The sequence below is a fragment of the Perca flavescens genome, chromosome 20 (genome assembly GCF_004354835.1).
Source record: "Perca flavescens isolate YP-PL-M2 chromosome 20, PFLA_1.0, whole genome shotgun sequence".
NCBI lineage: Eukaryota > Metazoa > Chordata > Actinopteri > Perciformes > Percidae > Perca > Perca flavescens.
Window position 1 is genome coordinate 16,916,826 of NC_041350.1, and position 26,299 is coordinate 16,943,124.

The window sequence follows — 26,299 nt, forward strand, 5'->3', positions numbered from 1 at the left end:
ACAATGGTATGAGCACAGACTGAAAATGCATTGTATTGTGTGTTGTGACACACACACACACACACACACACACACACACACACACACACACACACACACACACACACACACACACACACACACACACACACACACACACACACACACACACACACACACACACACACACACACACACACACACACACACACACACACACACACACACACACACACACACACACACACACACACACACACACACACACACACACACACACACACACACACACACACACACACACACAGAAAAGAAACCGTTCAAAAGCTTTTGAAATTCCTGGAGCCATCAACTATGTCAGCTCCTTGTGAAATTTTCACTCGGGATAAAATAACACCTTTTTATTTTTCTTCACCGCACGTCATCGCATCTCTTTTATGAGAGTCAGAAAGGGTTATTTTAGGCCGTCTCGTCTCACCCTCTCCTTCCCTCTGCAGCTGAGAGCGAAGAGCACCCACTCTGCTGTTTACAGGAAGTATCGCGCACACGACGTCAACACTCTCAAGCTCTCCTCGCGCTGCTTAGCAACCAGCTGAAGGAGGATTTCGAAGGTGAAGGGGGCAACGGATATGAAGGAGAGAAGCATGGCAGAGGAGAAGAGACAGGGAGAGATCGCGGTTTGCTTTCACTGGTCACGGCGAGTCTGCCTCAATGTGCAGCTGCCTGTTCACAGACATAAGAAGTGGGGGGAGAGGGGTTTAAGAGTTGAAGTGATGATGCTCCATGGACTCTTGTGCTGTGTACATGTGCCACCCAGAGAGGGGAGTGATGGTTTAGCAGGGATATAATAGTACTTCACCGCCCCTTGGATCAACTTCCTTAGGGTGCTAGGTGAAGCCAATCCACACAGGATACATGCTAGCGCAATAAAATAAAAACGGAGACCGAGACCAATCTGTTGCGATAATGAGGCAAATCCAGGGAGTCATGTGATTGGCTGTAGCCTTTGGTGCAAAATGGAGTGTCAAGCAGAACACGTGTCCCTCTCATTTCTTTTATTTAGATCGTGTTATTCCTTTGTCCTTGTGAAAAGAAAAACAATGGGCCTCATTCACCAAACGTTCTTAGGAACAAATGTGTTCTTAAACCCCACTTACGCAGTTTTCACCAAGATTCGTGCATTCACCAATTTCTTATTTGGGATTTGTTCTTAAGTAAGAACAGAATCTACGCACACTCAAGAGCACTCTTACCCACAATTTAGAGCTGACATGTTTGCGCAAAAACAAGTAGCTATACAGTGTTCGTCCGTTTTAAAATTTAACATTTCTCTCCACTAATTATTTTACACATAATTTTATATTATATTTTATAATTTGTTTGTTTTAATAAATACACTACTGCTCATTTGTAAAGCACTTTGGATTGCCATTGTGTATGAATTGTGTTAGGCCTATATAAATAAACTTGCCTTCAATTCACATCAATTATGTTAACGTAGAACCCTGCGAGCCAATAATAAGTGATTGATCACGCTGTTTATACGCTGAGAGTATCGTCTACGTTTTGAAATAAAAAATATTTGCCTCAGATTTCAGATCAAACCATTTCTTTTTTTATCGGTTCTGCGCCCTTCTCCGGATACAGCGTTCACTGCATGAGTAAATGCCATAGACCGTTAACGGGGGCGTTTACGCCAAATAGGAGCAACGGGCACAAGCTTTCAATTTACGAAGACATTGGGATTCATCATTCTAAGAACACACCTGCGAACAATTCTATTGTTTAAGAACACGTCATGAATCAGATGTAGACTTTTCTTAGGGACTTTAAGAACATATTTAAGAGAAAACTTAGGAAGATATTGGTGAATGAGGCCCATTGGGTCGGTCATCAGTAAGGACTTCTCACTTCTCTTACTGCTGCTTAGGAAGAGAAGAAGATTACCAATGGAGAGTGAGGATACACGAGTACATCCTAGTATAAGGAAGTTTATTATTAGACACTCTTTGAAAATCTGTGAGTGATCGGATACTGCAGCTGACGAGGCAAAGTGCATTACTACACTAGCTACACGCAGACACAGAAAAAAAGACAACGTAGGCGTCTGAAGACTTTTCTTATTCATCAATACGTGTTCAATAAGGGTTTCAGAAGCCAGATGGCATTTTCTTTTCACTACTTTAACATACACTGTCAAGAAGATTAATAGAGCCCCCCCCAATAGCATATTATCTTATCAAGAATATCTTTAACTGACATGCGTCTTATGAGTTTTCTTTTTACTCACTCTGATGGTCTGCAAGTGTAGTTTCCCATTTAAGTCACAGTTGAGTAACCATATTAGATAATCATATTGGACAGAAACATAATTTAATTTTTTTCCCCCACTTAAAAAGATTACTCAACTATTTAAACACGTAATGAGACCAGCCTCACCGTACTTATTTAATGAATTAACAGTATACTTTAAGTAAGCACAAATAACTCCAGATGCAATTATGAAAAAGCCAATCAACATGAAGGAAACTGCAGGTCAAAATAAGTGCAGATTTAAGAGACCATATGCAAAATATTTCATTACATTTTGTAAACAAAACCTCAAAGACGAGACGGTACAGAGCAGCTATGAGCCCTTTCTCAGGTGATCCAACTGTGCGTCTGTTCTCAGTAAGTGATCCATTTAGATCATGTCTGACTAGAACAAATATCTCATTTGATAAAATCTGATCGTCTCAATTCTTCCTTCTTCGCATCTTTTCATCGTGGCAAGTAGGAGGACGGAGGAGAAAATTGCAAACTGAGAAAATATCAGATGCACCTTGTGTCTGACTCACTCAAATTGCCTGGCACCCATCTATCCACCATCTATCACACTGAACAGAAAGCACTGAGAGGTGAGGGAGCTCTATTATGTTAGCTTCTGAGCTTGTATACAAAAGCTTAAATGGCAATTTGTTATCAGCATGGAGTCCTTGGGACTTGCAAACATAACCCTCAGGGGAGTGTGTGGGAAGGCGTGTTCTTTGGTGGTCCAAAATAATACATGGAGTAGGACTTTACTACTGAAGTAATTAAATCACAATTGGTAATGAGCCATATTTAAGTATTTGAGTGCAAACGAGGGCTATGTGTCAGCTCTAAAGCAGGCCTGATAGGCAACACGAAGCATGAGTTCCAAAGGGGCAAAAGTAAAGGTTACGGGATCATAAAAACGTCAAACTTCGACAAACTTCACAGGCAAAGAGGAAGATGTTGCATGTGAAAAAAAAAAAAGTTACCTTACTAGGACTGTAAAAGATGTGAAAAATGTATGTACTTAGTTAAGTATGCTACTGTGTAATACAGTGGGGGAAATAAGTATTTGACCCCTTGCTGATTTTGCAGGTTTGCCCACTTACAAAGAATGCAAAAATCTACAATTTTAGTCATATGTACATTCTAACAGTGAAAGACAGAATCCCAAAGAAAATTCCAGAAAATCACATCATATGAATTTATTAAAATTGATAACCATCTGATGAGGAAAAACAAGTATTTGACCCCCTGGACAAACAGCAAGTATTCTGGCTCCTACAAGCCAGTTAGTCTTTCTTTAAGACACAGCCCCAATCCGAACCAATTATCTACATCAAATACACCTGCCTCACCTCGTTACCTGTATAAAAGACACCTGTCAACACACAAACAACCAGCATCCAACATCACCACCATGGGCAAGACCAAATAGCTTTCTACGGACATCAGGGACAAGATTGTTGATCTGCACAAGGCTGGGATGGGCTACAAGAGAATCGGAAAGCAACTTGAGAGAAAAGATCAACTGTCGGTGCAGTTATCAGGAAATGGAAGAAGCACCACACCACCGCCAACCTCCCTCGGTCTGGGCCTCCACACAAGATCTTGCCTCGTGGGGTGTCCCTGATCATGCGAACGGTGAGGAATCATCCCAAAACCACAAGGGGGGAACTGATGAATCAACTGAAGGCAGCTGGGACCACAGTTACAAAAAAACGGTTGGTAACACACTACGCCGTCATGGATTGAAATCCTGCAGCGCCGCAAGGTCCCCCTGCTCAAGAAGAAACATGTACAGGCCCGCATGAAGTTCGCCATTCACCACCTGGACGACTCAGAAGAGGCCTGGAAGAAGGTGATGTGGTCAGATGAGACCAAAATAGAACTTTTTGGCCTCAACTCAACTCGTCGTGTTTGGAGGACAAAGAACACCGAGTACAACCCAAAGAACACCATCCCCACCGTCAAGCATGGTGGTGGCAACATCATGCTTTGGGGGTGCTTTTCAGCCAAGGGGACGGGACAACTCCATCGTATTGAGGGGAGGATGGACGGGGCCATGTATCGTGGAATTCTGGACCGACATCTCCTTCCCTCAGTGAGAGAGCTGAAGATGGGTCGAGGATGGGTGTTTCAGCACGACAACGACCCTAAGCACACCGCCAAAGCAACAAAAGAGTGGCTGAAGAAGAAGCACATCAAGGTTCTGGAGTGGCCTAGCCAGTCTCCAGACCTGAATCCGATTGAAAATCTTTGGAGGGAGCTTAAAATTCGAGTTGCCAGGCGACAACCTCGGAACCTGAATGATTTGGAGGCTGTCTGCAGGGAGGAGTGGGCCAACATCCCTGCCGAAATGTGCACAAACCTTGTCACCAACTATAAAAACCGTTTGACATCTGTGCTGGCCAATAATGGCTTTTCTACAAAATATTAACATGCTGTTTGTCCAGGGGGTCAAATACTTGTTTTTCCTCATCAGATGGTTATCAATTTTAATAAATTCTTATGATGTGATTTTCTGGAATTTTCTTTGGGATTCTGTCTTTCACTGTTAGAATGTACATATGATTAAAATTGTAGATTTTTGCATTCTTTGTAAGTGGGCAAACCTGCAAAATCAGCAAGGGGTCAAATACTTATTTCCCCCACTGTATGGGTGGGAATCACCAGAGGCCTTACGATACCATCACGATACTTGCGTCACGATACGATATTATTGCGATTTCAAACATATTGCAATATTCTGCGATATATTTCAATTCATTACCTTTTTTCCAACTTCAAATTTTTCCCAATTTCAAATGATTTCCCCAAAAGAAAACTTTGTCAACGTCTGTTTTATCTAAAAAGATACATTTCTCTGTTTGTTCATCTCACTTCAATTGTATTGCTGCAAAATCAGACTGTCAAGCAGACAAACTGACCAACACATATATCATAAAAGATCAATACTTGGCGTCTGTGTATCGATACAGTATTGCCACAGAAAATATTGCGACACTATGCTGTATCGATTTTTCCCCCCACCCCTACTGTGTAATTTTATTTTTCTCAATATGCTTATAATGCGAACCCTCAGACTCAACCATGTTTTTTAGTACATCTCTAGATGCACACTTGTTTATGAAACCGGAAGTTGTGGTTTGAACACACGCTGACTTCAAGCCGAAAGATTTCAGATTGCAATTTTTACGACCGTGAAAATATGTTGTTCGAAGAAGAAGAAATTGTATTATTCGCCACATACAATCGTACAGTACAACGTAGTGATATTCAATCCCTGCATTTAACCCATCCTAAGCATTAGGAGCAGTGGACAGCCACATACAGGGTCCGGGGAGCAACTTTGAGTTCAGTGTATTGCTCAAGGATACTTGCAGACCATCAAAGTGAGTAAAGAGCGTAAAAAGAAATTAATGGACTGTATTAATCTTCTTGACTGTGCATGTTAAAGTAGTGAAAAGAAGATGCCACCTGGCTTCTGTAACCCTCACTGAAAATACATTGATGAATAAGAAAAAAACTCTTCCGACACCTAAATTGCTGATAGTCTTTTTTGTCTCTGCTTGCAGTTTAAAGTGTAGTGATGCACTTTTCATCGTCAGCTGCAGTTTCCGATCATTCACAGATTTCCAATGAGTGTCTGTCTAATAATAGACTTCCTTATAGGATGTACTCATGTATCCTCACTCTCCATTGGGAATCTTCCTCTCTCCCTGAGCAGCAGTAAGAGAAGTCCTTACTGATGGCAGACCCAATGTTTTTTCTTGTCACAGGGACAAAGGAATAACAAGATCTAAATAAAAGAAATTAGATGGAGACATGTGTTCTTCTTGACACTCCAGTAGCAGTGTCTTGCTTAAGGAGAGCAAAGACAATGCTACTCTTGGTCACTCTGAACCACCGTCCAGGGGGCGCAGAGCTCTGTCCTTCCATCTGAAACTATTAACTGTATTACTCTATGTTAATAAATAAATACGACAAAGACAATTTCTTCACTCCTCATTAGAATTTCCATAACAGACACAGAGGAATCATGCTTAACACTTAAAACAAAAGGCCTCAAAAAGGGTGTGTCTTAAAATTGTGCAGCTGATGAATGACAGCAGTTCCAAGAGGACTGAAAGGAGTCCGTTTCTTTATCTGTCTCTATGCCTAAGCTGCTAATCTCTGTTAGCTCTGAGGCAAAAAAAAAAAAAAAAAAAAAAAGTAATTTGCACTGCAGAGTAGAACTTTCTAATAGTGTGTGCTTTTACATTCAAATCGGTTTCTCTCCTCCCAGACTTTATATTGGCTGTGCTTATACTGACAGAATGGGTCGATGGGGACAAATGAAATAGTTTTGTAAGGATGGCCTGAGGAGGGAGGGAGGGAGGGGGAGAGAGAAAGAGAGAGAGAGGAGAGAGACACACACACAAAGGGAAATGCGTTTTCATGAGAAAAGGCGATGCAGCGCCATCCCTCTGCTGCATTATTAACTAGATGGCCCATTATCACTCGGAAACACACACACAAACATTATATTCAGAGTAATGGCACTGTGCATGCAAGCCTCTAATGCACTGTGTGTGTGTATATTTCAGATATAGCCCTCCAGAATACTATGTGTCTAAAAAGGTCAGGTCAGCAAGCTAAAGATCAATAAAGCGGGAGTCAGAAGTCAAACATCCATCCTTGGCATTGGTCACCATGTGTCAGTCATCAGTCTGAAGGGGCTCCACTCATAGCTTCGCCGGCTGAGGGGGGGCGGGGCTGCGCAGAGGAGAGATCCAACATGTGATGAAGCTCACTAGAGCTTCATCACATGTTGTGTAACAAAGAGGTCACTTACAGTACACAAAACAACCAATATTAACCACTCGCACGGATACACACAGGAACAACAGACAGCAAACCTAACTTTAAGCCCTAAACCTAATTATAATCTTAGCAGCAAACTGCCCACGAACTCACATCACTAAATTTCCTCACTCCAGTGATGTCAACCTTTAACTGCTACTTAGAAAAGCCATAACACAAGACCAGACAAAGACGTACCACACATATAGTATAACGGCATCTCTTATCTCATTACATTGTGGAAAGGACTGCACGACATGGCCTCCATAGCCTCATTTTCATAGTAGATCTGATTAAATTACCATGCTGCTTCCAAGAGATATTTCAAATTGAAGGGAGAGGTTATAAAACCTGACTTGTCAAAACATGCCTTTGATGGGTAAAGTGCAGATATTGCATAATACTGCAAGTTTATTTCTTGGTAATGTGTCTATAAGCCAGCAACAGTCAGTCCCGATTTATTATCACAGCCAATTGAAATCCAAACAATTGTTCATGATCTTTTTAGTAATGAACGACTAATCAATTAATCGATTAGTGGATAAACACTTTTGACTGACTTTTATTTTATTGTAAAGAATATCTTTTCATATATTTTTTTGTTCTGTACTATTGGTGCTCAAAACAATCAATTTTAAGATGTTAATGTTAAAATTATACTAGACTGATATTTAACCACACCCTGAGTGTTTTTGCTGTTACTCTGTCATTGTCCACACAAGAGACCAGCTCTGCTCTGTATTCAAATAAAAGCAGCTTATTGTGCACAGAAAAGAGCAAAATGCAAATTCTCACTTGAATAAACTCAGGCAAAGATACAACATGAAGCCTCGCACTGCATAGCGATGAAGGCTTTACATTTACCATGAACTAAAATCAACTAAGTGTTCTCAATGCACTTGTGTGTACACTCTACCTCATCGTTTACGCCTACAGAGTAGAGAGAACACTGGGAAAGTGTATATATATATATAAAAAATAAAAAAAAGCAGGTAAATAGGGGGAAAACAATCTTTCAGCGGTCCATTTCGCCCTGGTCTGACAGCTTTTCTGTGTGTTATTATATAATGTCAAAGCATTGCATCAGACTATTTATATAACACACCTATGGCGGATGTGAAAGAAAGCTGCAACTGTTAGCGGATTTCTTTTTGCGCACACATAACCCACAGATGAACATTCTTTCAACACATGTGCTTCAGCTGATTTACAAGAATGTGCTGTCAAACAATTAGACAAGTCAGATGATGGAAACTGAAGGCCAGCTAGAGAAGAAGACAGGGCTGGAATACGGACTGAATAATATTCTACCTGAAGTCTGGGGACTAGCCAATACAGTAGATGTTCAAATGTGTCCTTATTTGCTGCAGCAGAATTAATGTAGTGAGAAGCATGATATGATACCAGCTGACTCGGAAAAACTTTTGTGCCGACTGGCTTTATCAGGGAAACACAATCTAACCTCAAGTTTACTCTTGTCAACATGTTATGCCTGGCATACTGCTACAATTATATGCTATGGATTTGCAGCTGTAAGTGCATTCCACATCAACAAACGCATGTTGAAAAAAAAAAAAAAAAAAAATCTACATTTTGAATCACCTGAAATCATGGCCCACTAAACAGCAATTTCATCTAAGGGAGCTCAGGGTCTGTAATTAGCTCTTAGTGATCCTGCCGACTGCTCTTCACTCCCCTGTTCCTTCCTGCCATTCACTCCCTCAAAAGCCCCCAGTCTGGCTCTTAATGGCCAATTAGTAGGACCTATGGGTTTCATGTATGTCGTATACTGTGTCCATTTATGTGTTCCATTTACAATGTCCATTTTCAAGACTCCCTCAGCTCACCTTAACAGTCCGCGATTATTTCTTGTCACTCTGTTTGAAAGCTCCCTCTGGGTAACAGAACAAATCGGCAGAACAGATCACAGCGAAACCACGCACACATGCATATGGACAACGTGGTTATTTAAAAAAAAAAAAAAAAAATCATACTGTAGACTGAAGCATAAAAAAAAAAAGAATAATCCCATGGTAGAACATCAGACGGTGCACTTTGTATTCCAGGGGGAGCTTATAGTCCTCATGAGGAATGCAATTTCTTTGTTCCCTTCATTGAACGTCTACCATGTCAACAATCATTTGATCCCCAATATTTTAAAAATTGTTTTTTTTCTTCTATGAAAGCTTCATTTAGAAAAGTACATTAGGCATTTTTTCAGTACAACCCAAATTAACAAGTAAATGATCAGAATCATTAAACAATGATTGTGAATATTTTATGAAAGGTCATCTTTTTCATATATGTTCACGTTCTGTGTCATTTTGTCATATGGATTGTCTATATTATAATTGTATCATGTTGGTCTACTCTGTACACACGGCATCTATTGCACGTCTGTCCGTCCAAGGAAAGAAATCCCTCAGTTTTTTGGGGAAATATTTCCTTCGAGGGTTGAAAAGGACAGAGGGTGTCGTGTGCTGTGCAGATTGTAGAACACACTGAGGCAAATTTGTGATTTGTGAATTTACTTGGCTACTTCTGCCTCACTCTGCTTATTCTTCAACTAATGGCTGAACAAGTAATGTGCAAAATTATTACTTTGTAGAATATCTTTTTTATTTTTTTGCTGGTGTTTTTGTTTTGCTTATTTTGCTCATTTTTTGTCTTGTTAGTTTTATCCTTTTTAGGCTATATGCTGTGTATAAAGTATATTTATATAGCATGTACTGTGTATATAATTAGGCACAGTTCACCCTAAGGTATGTGTCTAATTTTCAGTGTCTTTTTAAAAAGTTAACTGGGCTGAGCCCTCTGTTGTGTTTTGATTACAACTATTGCACAGAAAGGAGCTCATACCTTTGAGAGGGGAATACAATTCAGTAACTAATGATTAACAGTGCTGTATGTAATGCATTTTTTTTTTGGACTTGATTTGCAAATTAATGAATAAAACGTAAAAAAAGTGTAGCAGATGTTGACGGGGCCGCTGAAACTTAAGAAAACAGTAAAATGCCTATATAAAAGTAGAAATGATTTGCTTCCCTTATAATTTAGAACTTGTCCAACTTGTGTTGGGTTGTTAAATTTTTAAGCAATACATTATAGTTCTATACTGCATTGTATGTACAGGTGTTCCTATCAATCAACAACATTTTGTACACCTACATACAGTATATTTGAATTATTGCAAAATGTTTCTGTGCATTATATTCTACAAGCTGTTTTGTTCACTTCCTGGTGACATCATGAAAGCATGGTTGGTAAGTACATAATGTGACCAATGCAGGGTACAAATTACACCTACGTTAGACAAATAATGTCTATACAACAGTATTATCATTAAAACCTCTGCATCTCAGTGATCACTGCAGTGAACTTAGAGTAGACCCTGCTAATGCTCAATCTGGCAAGAAGACAAATAATAAGCGGTTATATATTAAACAATATAATAAACTGTTCACCTTTTGATGGCTACCTGGAGAATAACTGATGGCAATAATCTTTGAGTCCCAACACAGAGTACAATGTTTACAACAGTTATCTTAACCAGAGACATAAACATATGAGTGGAAATCTTCTTTCTCATATAAAGGTGACATAGGTGTTATAGCCTTACAAAAAGGTGTACAGCACATCGCCTATGGCCAAAAAACGTAATTTGAGGCACAAATTCTGCCCTTGCCTGGATAGTAATCGACATCTTGTGCATGATTCATACAGTAATAAATGATTCCTCTCAAACAGTCGTGCAAATGCAAATCCCAGAAGTACATATAAGACGACAATCGAGTCACAATAATTAATAAAATAAATTACCAGTCAGTAAATTTACAACCTCAAATATATTTATATTGTATCTTCTTCTGAATTGCAACATTGGTGCACTATTAAAATAAAATCAATGTGAGACATTCACGTCACTGCAATACACAGTAAGGACATATCACTGCCAACGTCTCCTGATGGAAAAATACCATTGAGAAATAATGCCAGGGTCTATTTCGAGCATGTTTATTGTAGGCAGAATGTAGGTCACGGATCTATATGGGCCATAGGTTGATGTAGCTCATACAATATCAAGACATGACCCACGTACTCCATCCACTAACCCACATTCATAACCCAAAGCACACACAGGGACTTTATTTTTGGACAGCTCAATCGCTGAATGTGAAAGGTGACATGCCTTCTTGGAGGGACAGCAGTTGGGGACAGTCACCGTCTGTCCTTGATGGTGATAGGCCATGAGGAGTTACACAATCATACAGATGTATTTTGGCATTGTGAGAGGTGTGGGGAAGCTGTGTGTGTGTGTGTGTGTGTGTGTGTGTGTGTGTGTGTGTGTGTGTGTGTGTGGGGTGGTGTCCATCAAGTCAAAGTCCATTTTGCAGTCTGGGCCAGACATACGCCGACAGTGGGTATGTAGGGCAAAAAACCCGTAGTCTCATGTCTACTTGGTCTCTTGCCATTTCTCTGCTGCAATGCAAGCTAAGTATCCTCTCTCTAAGCAGAGTATAGAGTTACTGCAAGAGGTATGCTCAGTCTGCCTGAGCTGGTTTGTACCTACTTTACTTGCCAGTTCACTTGGGTTTGTTGATAGTGACGACAACACTAACCAGGCTGGACAACAGCTGAGTATTGTTTTTTCCTCTGTAATGCCAAATTTGTCTCTGCTGATCGAGCAAACCTGGTCTCATCCTTCTACTCACAACCATTGCTACAACTCTATCAATAGGCTTGTTCGAGATGAGCCAGATCTGCGCAGAATCAATCACCGGCGATCGCCGCCCAATGCATGCCGGTTAGATTTGTGTCCGACTTGATCCCGACTTGCTCTGACGTCATGCACACGTGAGCAATGATAATCTCACGAGACAAAGGCGGCCGCAGTTCTGAGATGCATGTAGCGCAGTTGCTTTTCACCAACTGCAAGAGCCAGGCGGACGCAGGCAGACCCAGGGCATGCTGGGAAACGCCGGTCTCTCAGCTGATCGAACAGCCGATTGGTTCAGAATCGACTCAACATGATGACGTTTTATATAAACTTCTTATTGATTTTGAATCGGAGGGATTTTAACTGCCATTTGTCTGATTTAAAGGCTTATTCTGTACAGAACACCTGTTGTGTGGCTGATAGGTTTAGAAGTCAGAGAGACTAAATCCGTTCAGATTACAGATCATCTACAGTGTGTTGTTAATTAAAATCCGCAACAGATCACATGTAGAGCATTCTGACAGCTACTCTGTCATAATAAAAACAACTGGAGACTGTGTAGGATCTGATTTATGGGTCTGATAACATTTTATTAAATCGAATCGGACCACAGTGTTTATGTCACTTCCTGTTCAGCCTGAAGGCTGCTGGAATCAGCTGGAAAACTGTCCGACATGAGAGCGGACTTTTGTCACCACCCCCCGCTGCTGCCACCTGCTCTCGTCTACTTTACAGGCGAGGCGCAGTTCATCTCGAACAAGCCTAATAAGTGAATAAGAAATGTAAACATGATTGATGATGATCATATCAGCATAACCACTAGGACAAAGAAGTATAGCGTGAACTCAAGGACCAGTTTATTCTCTTATCAGCATTCCCCTATGGAGGAATACAATTAACAAAAAAACTAAACAAAAAAAAGGAAAAACTGCATTCAATTCATAAGTTACAATGGCGTAATAGTCATTATGTTTGCAACGGTGTTAACAGGTAGAGGAAACTCTGTGAGCACACAAAGCTGAAACCACATTTACAAGGAAACACAGTCTGTCAGGAGAAATAACAGTCTCACAGCGTTAATGCCACCAGTCGTAGAAACATAAAGTTGCCCGAAGACAAAAGACAGAAACAAAGCAGAACAAAAACAGACAAGTGAGTTGGGACAAAAAAAGAAGGAGGAAGGAAATGTCAGTGATCATGCACAAAAAAATGGGGCAAAAAAAAAGAAACAGAATAAAATGGGAGAAAATGCAAGAAATCATATGAAGTTATAATAAAATAGGGCAATTTTCCACACCTCTGTGAGCCTCCTAAGTAGACTCGTAACAAGCTAAGGCTTTGGTAGTACTTAATAACTAATTGTAAATACTGGTGAGATTCAGTAGCATTTGAAAGGTTCTGTGTTTTTCCCTTTAGGTTTTAAAAAGTCTACATGAAAAAAATAAAAAATAAACCACTCATGTTGCCTAACTGGTTGGACGACACATATTGACTTCTAAGTTTCCAAAAGCTCTACTTTTTCCACTTGAATAAGTCCATTTCCACACCTCCTCCTACCTGGAGGATACAGCAAATCCCACACCCTGCCATTTTGATTTCACAAGAACGAAAGCAGACTTGATGCCATATTTGTGAGCAAAATGATGGTTAGTGGCTGAGGCAAGATAAGAGGCTATTCAGGCTCACAAAGTCTTATTGTTCAGGGTGTGACTGTACTGAACAATGATGACAACATACAGAATAACTCTATAAGAAGAATAACAAAGAACATAAAAAAACAAGTTAGACAGCTAGAAGAATGTCCTTATTTGAGACAGTCATATATTGTCAAACCCTTAAGTGCTTAAAACAAGGCTCTAAGCAGTAACAATGGGTCTGCTCGCCTCTCCAAAAAAGCCATCGAGGCTCACATTAGTGTCTCAGAAGCTAAGTGAAGATGACAGGCGTACCACATTGAGCCCATTTCTATTGACAGATGCAGAGAGCCCGAGCAAAGGGTCGACTTTGCTGGCAAACTGTTGTCACTCACTGCTCTCTGGCTTCAGTCAATGTGTTAATATGCACACTATTACCAATAATATGTGAATAATCTGATTAAACTCTTAGGCCATTATTGTGGATATTCGGACAATCTTGAAATGTTACCTGTACTGTATTTATAGAAGCAAAATCTTCCACACACCCAATCCAGACATTTTTCTGAGGCCATGAAATCTCTTGGCCTCTATAAACATGTTTGGACTCAATTGGTCTCTTATTTGTGTTATCACGGGAAGTTATTTTTGTTTTGTCATTAAAGACAGCTATATTCATCCGTCCGGAATTCGCTTTGTACCAGCATCTAAAACAGAATCTAACAAAACTGGCAAAATGTACTGTGTCGAAACTCAGTTTTGTTTGGTAATGTTGTAGCCTTAATTTGGATTATTGTGACAGTTTCTTTAACCAGTTTTATCTTTGAAGTAAGCCTCATTAGAATTACTTGTGAATTTCCATCCAAAGCAACATGCAAAAAAACAAACCCACTTGGTTGACTATTAATGGGGGCTTTTACTAAATTGACAGTTCTTTTCTCCAAAGAATTCTCAATTTTCGTCAACATGGCAAACAAACATGCTCACACCCGCCGAGGGTGGTTACTGAAAACCAACAAATGAGGTCTTTATAACAGGCTGTCTGAAAGTGACGTAACTAGTGGACACTTCAGCATACTGCTGGCAAGCGTTTCTGTAAAGAAAAAAGAAAGAAAAAAAAAGGCCTTGAATGGTCACTAGTCCAAAAAACATGTAGCAGCCCGCCCATAGAAACCCCCTTATAAGAGCCACAAAAACAGGATGAATTTGCTGAATTTTCCAACACCACTTACATTTACGTGTAGCAACACTGAAATTACCAAAAAAATTTAATTTGTTAAATCATGACTGATACATGTCTGATCCAATCATGAAGACTAAATTCCTACCTTAATTTGACTAAGATAACTTGAATAAAAATGTTTCAATCATGAATATCACCTTTGCAATTGATTTTTTTACATGCCTCGAGGAGGTTCAACATTCAGTGTGTGATTGGCATGGTGACAACTGCAATCAGAGTACACATAAGGCAAGAAGTAAAGAACAATATGTGCCATTTCACCACACGTTAAAAACTGATTGCATACTGATCGAGACAATTAAATGGGAATCATCACAACAGTTTGTCCTTTCACTAAAATCGGTTTGACGAGAACACTACAAAGCTAGTACCAAACTAATGAGTGTGACTGCTTCACGGTGAGGGCTGCCATCACTCCACTGGACAAGAGAGTTATCATGGTCATGGGAGGAGAGAGCCTCTCAAACAGAGAGGCACTCAGAGGCCAATCTGCAAAGTACGGTGACACTCTCCAGCAGTGGGCAAAACAATTCACAAGCAATTTCAGTAATCGCTGAGTTAGGGCAATGCAGACAAAACAAAACGGTATAGACTCAAGAATTATCACGCTCTGTGTCATCCCAGGATCTCAGGCCTCCTCTTTTGCTACCTTCCTTCAGTCTCCATGGACACTCCAACATTTCATCTGCCATAGAGGGCTCGCTCACATCTTGTATGTCTCACCACAGCAGCACATTCTGTCTCTCACTCATTGTTCTGCCCTCCTTGCTGTTTGGTGAGCTGCTGCCTTGTAAAGCGAAGCCAGTCTATTGCAGGAGAATGGAAAGGAGGAAGCCAAAAACTACCTTAGGAAATGCGCTGGCGTCCGGTTGTTGGGTTTGTTGCGGATACACAAAGGATGTAAACCCACTAAAAATGAGGAAACACTCCAAAAGGCAAATGTCTCTGTGTGACATTACATATCAAAAGAGTGAGGAAAAGAGAAATTACAACACAATGGTGACACATTTCAAAGGAGTGCTGTGAGCAGTGCTTGCTTCATCTACTCAGCTTTCTTATGAAATTACAGTGCATACACTTTGCTTGGTCTTATTTGAGAGGTTATATCCCATATGCAGACATGTATATTCTGTTCAGGTTTTTATAGGTTTAAAGTGCCCATATTATGAAGAAAAAAAAAATTGATTTGTGGTGTTATTTTGTGTCTCTGGTGCTTCCACACACATACACACTTGGAAATAAAACCATCCATGCTGTTTTGAGTGAGATACGGGTTTCTGAATGTAACCTGCCTTCAGTCTCCGGGTGAGCTGGTCAAAATCTGCAGGGCTTTCTACGTCACTAGCCGAAACGAAGGGGCTAACCGTAGCATGCTAGCTCGTTCTCAATGGCAAAACACCATAATCTACAAAATAACTACTTCCATGTCCCTGTTCTGCAGGTATTCCACGCAAAGTTGGAAGTGCAACCTCGTTTAGAAGAAGTCTCCGGCTAATCCTGCCATGTAACTGACAAAAGTTGTTTTAAACAGCTAGCTAGCTAATATGATCCTTACCTAGCTACTGCGCATGTGTGACTGCCAACAAAGATGTTACAGCAGTGAGAGGTCTCACTCTGTAGCTTAAACAGAGACCTGAACACAGGATGAAAAGAGGAGCTGCAGCTACAAAAATATGGTGGTTTTTGAAAATTAAACCATGTAAACCTATTCTGCTACAACCTCAAAATACAATTATGAACCTGAAAATGAGCATAAAATGGGCGCTTTAAGTTCTCAAGTCAGTAAGAGTGTAGGTAGAGCTGCCACAAGTGAAGCACTGACTATTAGGGTTGGGACATCAATTATTCTACAATGATATGTGACAGTAATAAGATTGGGAGGAAATGGTTATCAGAATTACTGATTAAACTATTATTTTCAGATACCCTGAGTTGAGCTGTAGTCTCATTATCCTTCCTAAGGACCTGACACTGCAGGCCAAACTCAAAGTGCTAGCAGTGGTGAAGGCAAACTGATCAGACACGTTGTGGCTACTACTACAGCCCAGAAATGTAAAATCACAAAAGGACAAAAAGAAACCTAGCTAATCATTTTCACCTCAGTTAAAGTTACAATCCTTAAGATTATTATGAAATCAACCCCCGTTTTTGACACCATCTATGGTCTGCTTTTTTTTCTGCAATAGCTTTTTTAATGTATTTGCAATCAGAAATTACTTTTCTATATAGTAGTTTGTATTGGTAGTGGCGGAGTCCACCATTCCCTCACTGGATTTAGCTTGCCTACCTAAGCAGGAAAGATTAACAGGAAAACGATGCCTGCCTCGCTGTTCACTTTACTTCAAGTTACTGCTAACGCAAACACAAAATGACCTACTGCTGCTGCTTCACATCAAAAGCGTTTAACTGACCAAAAATGCTGGCTTTTATTGTGGAGGTGCCAGAGAAGACACAATGGGTTTGTCAGCGTGATTACTAGGACTGCTCCCTCTTAGTCGATTAGTCGACTAATCGATTGTTTTGGTCTTAGTCAACTTAGATTTCTTTAGTTGATTAGTCATGTTTTATGCTTTTTTCATGCTGAATGACTTATTTCCAAGAAATGTGCGAGAACATCTCTGGTAAACACAAGAATTAAAGTGGTGCTTTTGCATGACTCTTTGCGGAGAAAATCAGATTTACAGATCTTTCGATTAAATCAACTAATCGATTAGTCGATACAACTGAATGTTAGTCGACTAAGAATTTCTTTAATCAAGCACAGCCCTAGTGATTACCACTAAGTTCAATTGGTTATCAAAAGTGTGTCTACAAAACAGCAGTCGTTTTTTGCCTCTTTTGGGCAGTGGATCATTTTTTTTTAAATTATTTTCCCCAAGGTGATAATGGAACAAGAAGGAGCAACCGCAGTGAGCTGTAGGGTAAAGACAGTTGTAGGCTGCACACCTCCAAGTCCTCAGCAAAGTAACTAACTTCAATGTTGTGGAAAACTACACCTAGCAATAATTGGAATGCGGTTGCAATTATTTTTGACTGACTTCTTCATTAGTGCTTAGATCCTAACGGTGTTCCAAGTATTAGTCAGGCCCTTCCAAAGGAAGACCAATAAGTAGCTATTTAGGAGAATATGCCCAACGACTGAAAGCAGGCTGAGACGTAATGTAATTAGATCTGTCCTGAACATAGGCCTAGTCATTGTGCCGCTCTTCTGTTTTTTTCTCCCCAGGTTGCACCATCTTTTGGCTCACCACTGGCACTCCCAGATCCCAGCCCTACCTCCTGACTCATCTACTATACCTCCGTTAGTGATTTCCAATATTTCAAAGAATGTCTTTCAGCAGAGTACAAGCCTGAACACATTTATTCGGCTGTTTTTATGTGTAGGTGGGGAGCATCAGTGATAGAGACAGACATAGTTTGAGCAAATTCCCAGTCGAGCTGGAGTGTGAGCTGTACCCCTTTAATGAACATGAAACATAATTTGCTGTTGGCCTATAGTCTATTGAGGCTACCGTGGGTGGAAAACTAGTCTCTCCTCCAACAAAATATTCCTTCCTGACTTTTCCAAATTAGTAACTTTAGAAAGAAGACCATGCAGTGTGAATGCATGGGACAGACGCAAAAAGTTTACCTGCAAATGTTTTAGAAATGTTTTTCAACATTTATTTTCCTCCTGTAAAAAAATTATAGCTGCACTAGAAATAGCTTAACCAAAAATACCCTTAAATACCCCCCACCCCACCACATCCCTAGTCACTACACCTTGCATTAACCTTCATCTTGGAGTACATCTGCACATACTATATATTATTTGCAGATTTGGCACTCAACCTATTAAGCCTATTTTTTCTTATGCAATAGTTATTTTGTGTGTATTCGTTTCTGCATTTATTATTTCACATTAATGTTTAATATATACGTTTGTTTTATGTATGCACCATTCACCAAGGCAAATTCCTCATAAGTAACTTATTGGGGAAATACACCCTTTTCTGATCTTGACATAATGCTGTGGCATTATCTATTTCCAGGCCATTTTCTGCAGGAAAATCTGCCACCAAATAAAAATGTATCCAGAGTTGCAATGGCATCGGTTTCTAAAAACATGTTGGCTGTTGTCCTCATTAGGTAGGCAGTGAGTATGTATGGATAGATGGATGGCGCTGAAGTCACTCAACAGAAAGTATGACGCATATAATCAATTTTGTATGTCACAGGAAATCCTAAGAGCAGGTTTCCTATATTTGAGGAAAATGGCTTTTTGTTCCAATGTCCGAAGAAGAGGAACTGAGCCCATAGGTATGTTCACATGAAGTTCACTCTTTTTCTGGTCTAAAATGACTGGACTCTCGCTGCTTGTTTGTGTGGGACTCGCTCAACCCTAATGCCGTGCTGCAATTTACACATTCCTGAAATGCCAAATCTTGTCTAGTGTCTTTAGAAACGACAGTTGCCTAACTACAGTAGATTTACATTCAGCATTGTCTTGCCCTCACAGACCCCCCTCAATTGGGTGAAACCACTCTAACAAGACTTAGGTAACGAGGAACTGACACTAATTGAGTTTTAATCACTAGTAAAGTGTATTTAAACTAAACGGGTGTCACATTTCTAGATCAACTCTGTCGCAAGCTGACTAATCTCCTTAACATTAGGTGCTGCTGTGTGATCTACAGTAGAGTTATAACTCTTACACAGGCAGATAGCCTCTTTGGGTCTGGAAAAACCAAAGCACTTCCTTGCTTATTATCCAAAATGACATCCTACAAATCAAGCACCAGAAAGTATTTACAGCAAAGGCAACAATATTGAAGTTACTACTCTTATTGTATTATTTTCATCCATAAAACTACAAATCTGTCAGGTGCTTTGTTTTGCAGAACAACAGTTTAAAGATTGCTCAAAAAGGCCTAACCTAATGCTAAAACAAATCCAGTTACAGACTTTCCTGGAATCAGAATATCCATTATGTTTACCAAAGTGCCGTATCACCAACATATTAACCTATTCAGCAGAGATCCTTTACAAAAACGTAGTGGATAAACTTTTTATTACATAAGGTCAGACAGCACCATGGAAGGCTTAGATACACATTAAGAGTTTACTGAGAGAAGGCCTGTGCTTTGAGGCACACCAAAACAAACCCAGCCCCTCCTTGTCTATATTACATGCCCTTCATATGTGGACACCTGTGTATGTAGGTTTCCGTGTGGGTGTGAATTTGTGTGTGTTTGTACTTGAACTGTGTTCCCACTGGACTGGAATCTGGGCATCGTAACCTCATTCCTTTGCACACTTAAGTAAACTCATCTCCACCTTCCTCTGGGAACATGCTGACTGCTGCTGGTCACTCTGAGGAATGTGTTACTGTTTTGTACAAGACCATCTTTCTCTTGTTTTGAACAAATGTGCAGCAGCAGCAAAGTCGTTGCTTGATGCATTTATTCCCCCGGTGGGAACGGGCTCTTTCAGAGGAGAGTGGAAAAAGTGCATCACAACATTGCCTGCACGTCAGTCAAATTCCACTTCGTGGAACATTCCCTAAATGTGTGTTCATATGTGTGTGTGGGAGAGAAAGTGGGTGTTTCACTATGTAGCTCCTATGATAATGACTAGAAGCATGGGATTTGAGAAAGAATCAATAGCACACAATGAGAGGGATCTTAAAAGTCAAGGTTTATAACACAGGATGGACCTCATATGTTAGTATGCATTTCAAGCTAGCTCAGTGACAAAACCAGGCACTTGAACACACCATGTGAAAGTAAACCTGCTGCAATCTCCACATATTCACCACGTCTTTACAGTGAGCTATTAAGCTGCTGTATTGTTTGAGATTGCCTGAGAAACACGTCAAGGGGCGTCTTGCAAGTTACAGACATGTTGGCCTACCTGAGAGGAGAGAGATAAGAGCTAAGAACAAGATATTACAGGTAGCACAGACATTAGAAATTCATTCCATGTAGGACACTCACACACTCACACACTCCTTGGCCAGCCAAATGCAGGGAAGCTCTGATTGTCTAGTAGTCTGGTGTCATAGCTTTGCCTATAACCTGACTGTACTTCGAGGGGGGCTGCTGCTTAAAATGGAAATGGCAGGGCACTGAGTGACCTTTCAGAGCTCTCGTGGAGCAATCCATTTCTGAGCATGTTATGCTTGGAGCTCAGATGAAACACTTTGCAGCTGCTGTATGGCAAACTAGTACGATTTAAGGGCTATGGTGAACAACAACTGCAGCAACTTTGATCAAGTGTCAGCAACAAACAGCCATATTACACACACACACACACACACACACACACACACACACACACACACACACACACAGATGTCATTTTGAAGCAGCTATACCTGCAGCCAGTAGCCTGCTTTGTTATACATTCCTGTCACCGGTTTGCTCAAAAATAGGTCAACAAAGAGGTAAAACTTCATATCTATACGTAAGACAGCGCAGGTAGGCTGACTGTGAGCCAAAGTGCATCACATCTTGCTGCAATAAAGGAGAAAATGGCGAAAATAAAACGCGACAGTAGTTTCTAATTGAGACAGATTACAGGCTGCTACAGCTCCTACTGTGTTAACGTTAACACTGAATAAAAGCGCAACACCTTACCTGGCTTTCTGAGATAGCGCCGTCTTGATGGTGTAAGCTCAGGTAAGGGTTGAAAAGATGATCTCCTGAATGGGATTAACGGAAAGGCGGCCAACCAGTCAGGCGGAGGAGGAGATCTCTGAAGGGGTGATGCCCATGTTCATTATGTGTCCCTCCAAAGTCGGGATGGAACCATCTGACCTGCTGCTGTTGCCTACAGCGCCTGAGATCAGGCCCTGGCGAAACACGAACACCAACAACCAACGGCGGGGGGGAGAAAAGCGGCGAAGATAAACAAGCAAACCAGAGGGAAGCACAAGCTGCAGCTGACACTCTCTTATCGGTTTTGCTTGACAGTAGGACTGTTTGTGCAGCCGGAACAGCGGTCTAATCTCGATTACTGAAGAGTGCGCAATGTACAGCCGTCACTACTACACGAATCCTGCGAAAAGCAAAAAGGCTATCTTGTTCCAAAAAAAAAAAAATATCCGGGGGCGGTGTGTTTACCTCTCCACCGTTCGTGCTTCCGTGCTCGGTAGGAAATCAGCTGCTCCGCACTGGAGGGACGCCATTTGTTCGTGAGAGGCTTCCCCGTCTGCTGCTGCCTGCTGCCGCTAAGGAGAGCTCAACACCGACCTACCGCCTTTTTATAAACGACAGCGCCACTTTCTGTCGAAGTACTGCAATCGCCTTTTTTTTCCCCTTTGGTTTAATTTACAAGCAACATATTAGCTCACTTCCCTCTAGTGGTATAAAGCCATACAGACACTGTAGTTTGCATGGACAAATAATACAACCCTAACGCAATGGAGGTGAATTAAGTTGTAGTTTCAATCATTCAATTTCAATCATTCAATTAATTTGCCTCCGTATTAAAACCAAAAGTCATCAGCATGTGTATCAAGCATAAAAACAATGTGTTTTGGTGAATTTGAGTGAATCAACCCCATTATAACAATCAGCTGATAAAACAGAGTCGGTTATCTTGAACTCCAGAGGCCCTTATGTCAAATCGAGGTTCAGTTTAGTTTCATTTCATTCACTCAGTGGCAGGACTGAAGTGAAACCTAAGGAATGTATGACCTCACGTGAAGTTTTTTCTTTTTTGAACGACATAGTGATATATTTAGAGAAAACATGTCAGATATTGTCAGGGATAGAACGATAAAATCCTGGGCTTATTTCCATTGTTATCTCTGTTCCACCAACCTTTATCAAGACAGAAAAAAAAATATTGCTACATGTTTTCTCTCAGGAGTTTAACTTCCCTATAAAATGTACATAGACTATAGCAACGAAGGCAAAGTAGAATAATTTAAATGCACTTTATGTTTGAACAGCATTTGTTTATCAGGTTGCTAACACAACTTAGCAAGTTATTATAAGTTATATCAGGTTATTCCAGGCGCCAGTGTGACTGGTTTGTGCTCTATTTGGGACAAGATGTCAGGAAACAAATTGTTCATGAGCAAAATTTAGTTATATTGAAGTTGTTTAACCAAAAGTGATGTATAGTGTTTTTTCTTCTTCTTCATGTCAGCTAATGGCTGTATATCTAATGCCAGGACCTTTAGACTGGCTTTTAACTGGCAATATATGAAAAAGGGGATGTCTTATGAGAATGTATTGTGCTACATGCTCCATGCATGCATACCAAAATAAAATGAAAAACACTTTTCATATTGTTTATGAAAAAATATTTTAGTAAATCATATTTGATCACAGAAGTGTGCAAGAAAACAATATACATATATAATATATAACTATATATACAGTATATATCAACTCAATATTTAATTTAACATCTTTTAACACTGTTTTACAACAACTACAAGTAGTGCAGTAAGTTGTAAGTAACACATGTAAATAAACACACACACACACACAACACACACACACACACACACACACACACACACACACACACACACAGACACACACATATATGTAATTAAACAAGATGAAATGATCTGTGCAATCACTCAGCAAAAGGTAAATCAAAATTGAGTTGCAGGTTTTCACCACTCCAGCTTCATGTCGGCTTTGCTCCACACATATTTCCCTCCTCTCTTAAGAAACATCTTTTCATCAAAGCCACTAAAGCAAATGGCCTCCTTCACACCGACATCAAGGATGGACTTGGACGGGTCCTTCCTTCCCTCTCGGCAGTCCAGAAAACGCATCTGAAAAACGAAGAAAGAGTGAATCAATTACACATTTATATGCCTATCAGTTATACAGTTAGAAGGCAAAAAAGGCAAAAAAAATGAAATGTAGCTAACAAGAGGAGTGTGTTAACTCCAAACGCAATATAGAGTACTTACATATTCATCCAGGATCAGGTAGGAATTCCTCATCTGTGAAGACAAGTAAAACCACAAACATCAGTTATGTTAGTCAACGGCCTGGCATTTTACTATTTACACGCTAACCACACTGCTAACACGACACATTTTGTTTGGGCTTTGGTCCAATGAATATGGCTGACTGTGAATATGCTACTTGAACATTGTGTTTGTATAGTACTCTACATTTACACAGAACTGCACGTTTTTTTGTGTTTGCAAACTGATGTGCACAGTGTGATGGGTACTTCTGGATTATTCCCCATTTATACCCTGGATTGTAAAATCAGGAAGGCGGGTGTTAGAGTGCTCTATATTGGCAGTAAATGGGAATATTATGTAAGAATGAATAACGTGGGTATTATTAATTTTATGGCAATAATCATATAATAATATATAAACTCTACAACTCATGCCTCATTTTCACTCGTTCATTACACTGTGTGTTTGTTACTGTTTTTGTCTAGGAGTTTTTGTTGTGTATATGGTGTTTATGTTCTGCAGAGCAGGAACCTTCTGAAAATCAGTTTTACACTGAGTCAGGCCCGATTGGCTTTAATCTTTTCCTGTTTAATAAATAAAAAATGAAATTAAAATGAAATTAAAATGTGACAGATTTATATCACAGTTCGTGTTCCATGCCTACCCAAAATAAAATGTGTAGAGCATTTAAACATATCCACAGTCATATTTGTTGCCACTGATAATAACACTGATAATATTCTGATTTCATACCTTCTCATTGGACTCAGGAACCAGGCAGGAGACGCTGCTGTGTCTATCCAGAAACTCCTGAAACTGCTGCTCACTGATGATGAACCTCTCTGCCTCTCTCAGGGCGCTCTCTCCTGCATTTTCCCCATCAATCAGCAGACACTGAAACACCTAAATACAGGAAGCACAGACAGAGAGAGTGACTATGTGTGTCAAAATGTCATATATGCAAACACTATCCGCTCTCCCTTTCTGTCGTTACCTTCCAGCGGACTGGGTTAAGCTGGAGGATGTTCTCCGTCATGTCTTCGTCCATGTTGAAGGTGTTGATGACCGAGTTGATTTTAAAAGCCACTTTGTACTGCTGGCACCAGTTCCTGATCTTGTGCAGGTTGTCCACGTGGCTCTTCTTGCCCTGAGCTCTGCCAATCAGCTGGTTGGTTGCTTCATCAAAACTGTCACAGGAGATAGCCAGGATGTCTAGATCGTCACCTGGTAGAGAGAGAGAGAGAGCATCAGTTTCCAGATCGTGCATTGGTGCCAATTAAAGGCATCTTTGTTCTGAGATTAAAATATGCTCCCAACTAGTGTGCAATATGGTAAAAAGAGAGAGAGAGAGAGAGAGAGAGAGAGAGAAGAAGAAGAAGAATGAATTTGTCCCACAAAGTTGACACTAATTTGCAGTCTTACCATATTTCTGAAACCATGTTTCTTTGATCATGCTTCCATTGCTGACGATGCTGACACTCGGGAGCTGGAGGTCCTGTTTACAGTACTGGACTAATTTTCCCAGAAACTCTCCTTTATCGTGCAAGAAAGGCTCTCCTCCAGAGAAGTTGATCTTTTCCATGCCTAACAAACAGAGCGTTGAATTTAACTGCATGCAAGAGGTTTGACACCACGCACACAAGAGCAGAATATAGTGATCTGTCAAACTTACCCGATTCCTTCAGGAGTTTCAGGCCCCTCTTGGCTTCCTCTAGAGGCAGGACGAAGGATGTTTTAGCAGTGTGGAAGCAAAATCCACATTTGTAATTACACTTGCGTGTAAAATGATAGTTGACACTAGTTGGAGTCGTCGCATTTCGGACTTTCCTTTGGTCCACTTTTCTGTCAACAGGTGAAACAGGAGAGGTTGTTCTCCAGTAACAAACTGTTGAAAAGACCCTGGCCAAAATGTAGTGCAGGGTGCTGATGCAGAGCTGCAGCAGCAGCATCGGAGACGCGACCACAGAGGAGAACTGCATCTTCAAACCAGCCGTATCACACTTTCTGTGTTCGCACTGGATGTTGACGCGTCTTAAATACAGGGCTGCAGGGCACTCCTTGCCAACAGAGACGGAAACTCAATCAGCTGAGCGTCAGTTTCTGTTTACAAACATCAAAAACGAAACCCAGCTGGGTCAGATCATGCGCAGTGATAAAAATGTAATGCTGCTGGCGAAATTATAATGCGTCCATTATTTATTAATCATTATACAGATGCAAAAGTGACGAGAATTAGGAACTTCATGGGGAGTTTACAGGATACATTACATGGATAGTAGTGATATGATTTTTTAAATATAATAATGCCGTTTTTAACACTGCTTTTGTTGACATTTAAAACAGAAGCAAAGCAGTCAAATGCTTGTTTGAGTTGCCCGCTGACGTTCTGTCAATGATTTGCATCCTTGGCACGTAGGCTATACGTCTTCAGCCATATAGCCTATTAATTATAGTGTCAATAAAGGTTTGCCGTTTTCAGAGCAATGCAGAGGTATTTTTTTTTCTCTGCAAGCCCACCCTTAATCATCTCTGTTTCCTTAATATTAATTAATACTAATTTAACCCATTTTCTTTTTTTCCCTAGGCCTTCATCACCCCTTAAATAATGCCCCACCTGAGGATATGAGAAGCACCTGCTAAGATGTCAAAGAGACACACCTTGCTGT

The 26,299-nt window shown here is 40.4% G+C and overlaps 2 protein-coding genes across 3 annotated transcripts in view; both read right to left on the bottom strand.

The window, feature by feature from the left end:
• rnf144aa (ring finger protein 144aa) overlaps positions 1–22,035 on the bottom strand; it is a 35,177-nt gene extending 13,142 nt beyond the window's left edge. The window contains exons 1-2 of one of the 2 annotated variants that reach the window (XM_028565542.1): positions 21,814–21,904; positions 21,328–21,542 (exon numbers count right to left, since the gene is read on the bottom strand). Coding sequence is in view for 1 of the 2 variants with exons in the window: in XM_028565541.1 (XP_028421342.1) it covers positions 21,814–21,878 (65 nt within the window). In the remaining variant the exon portion in view is untranslated. Of the gene's footprint in view, positions 1–21,327; positions 21,543–21,813 lie in introns of both variants that reach the window. The other variant, XM_028565541.1, reaches the window with a different exon arrangement.
• A 953-nt stretch (positions 22,036–22,988) lies between these two features.
• On the bottom strand, positions 22,989–26,203 carry rsad2 (radical S-adenosyl methionine domain containing 2). The gene is made up of 6 exons (XM_028566434.1): positions 25,306–26,203; positions 25,056–25,217; positions 24,628–24,857; positions 24,387–24,536; positions 23,631–23,663; positions 22,989–23,489 (listed from the first exon to the last, which is right to left on the bottom strand). Exons 1-6 carry the CDS (start codon positions 25,610–25,612, stop codon positions 23,325–23,327), a joined length of 1,047 nt encoding a protein of 348 aa, XP_028422235.1. The 5' UTR covers positions 25,613–26,203; the 3' UTR covers positions 22,989–23,324.
• Positions 26,204–26,299: the final 96 nt, after the last annotated feature.

What these genes read in the sequence shown, in the direction of transcription:
- rsad2 (XM_028566434.1), bottom strand. Translation starts at nt 25,612, where the DNA reads ATGCAGTTCTCCTCTGTGGTCGCGTCTCCGATGCTGCTGCTGCAGCTC. An exon ending in TTAACCCAGTCCGCTGGAAG is followed by an intron (nt 24,537 to 24,627) that starts GTAACGACAGAA and finishes TCCTGTATTTAG; the next exon opens with GTGTTTCAGTGTCTGCTGAT. An exon ending in ACCTGATCCTGGATGAATAT is followed by an intron (nt 23,490 to 23,630) that starts GTAAGTACTCTA and finishes TTCGTTTTTCAG; the next exon opens with ATGCGTTTTCTGGACTGCCG.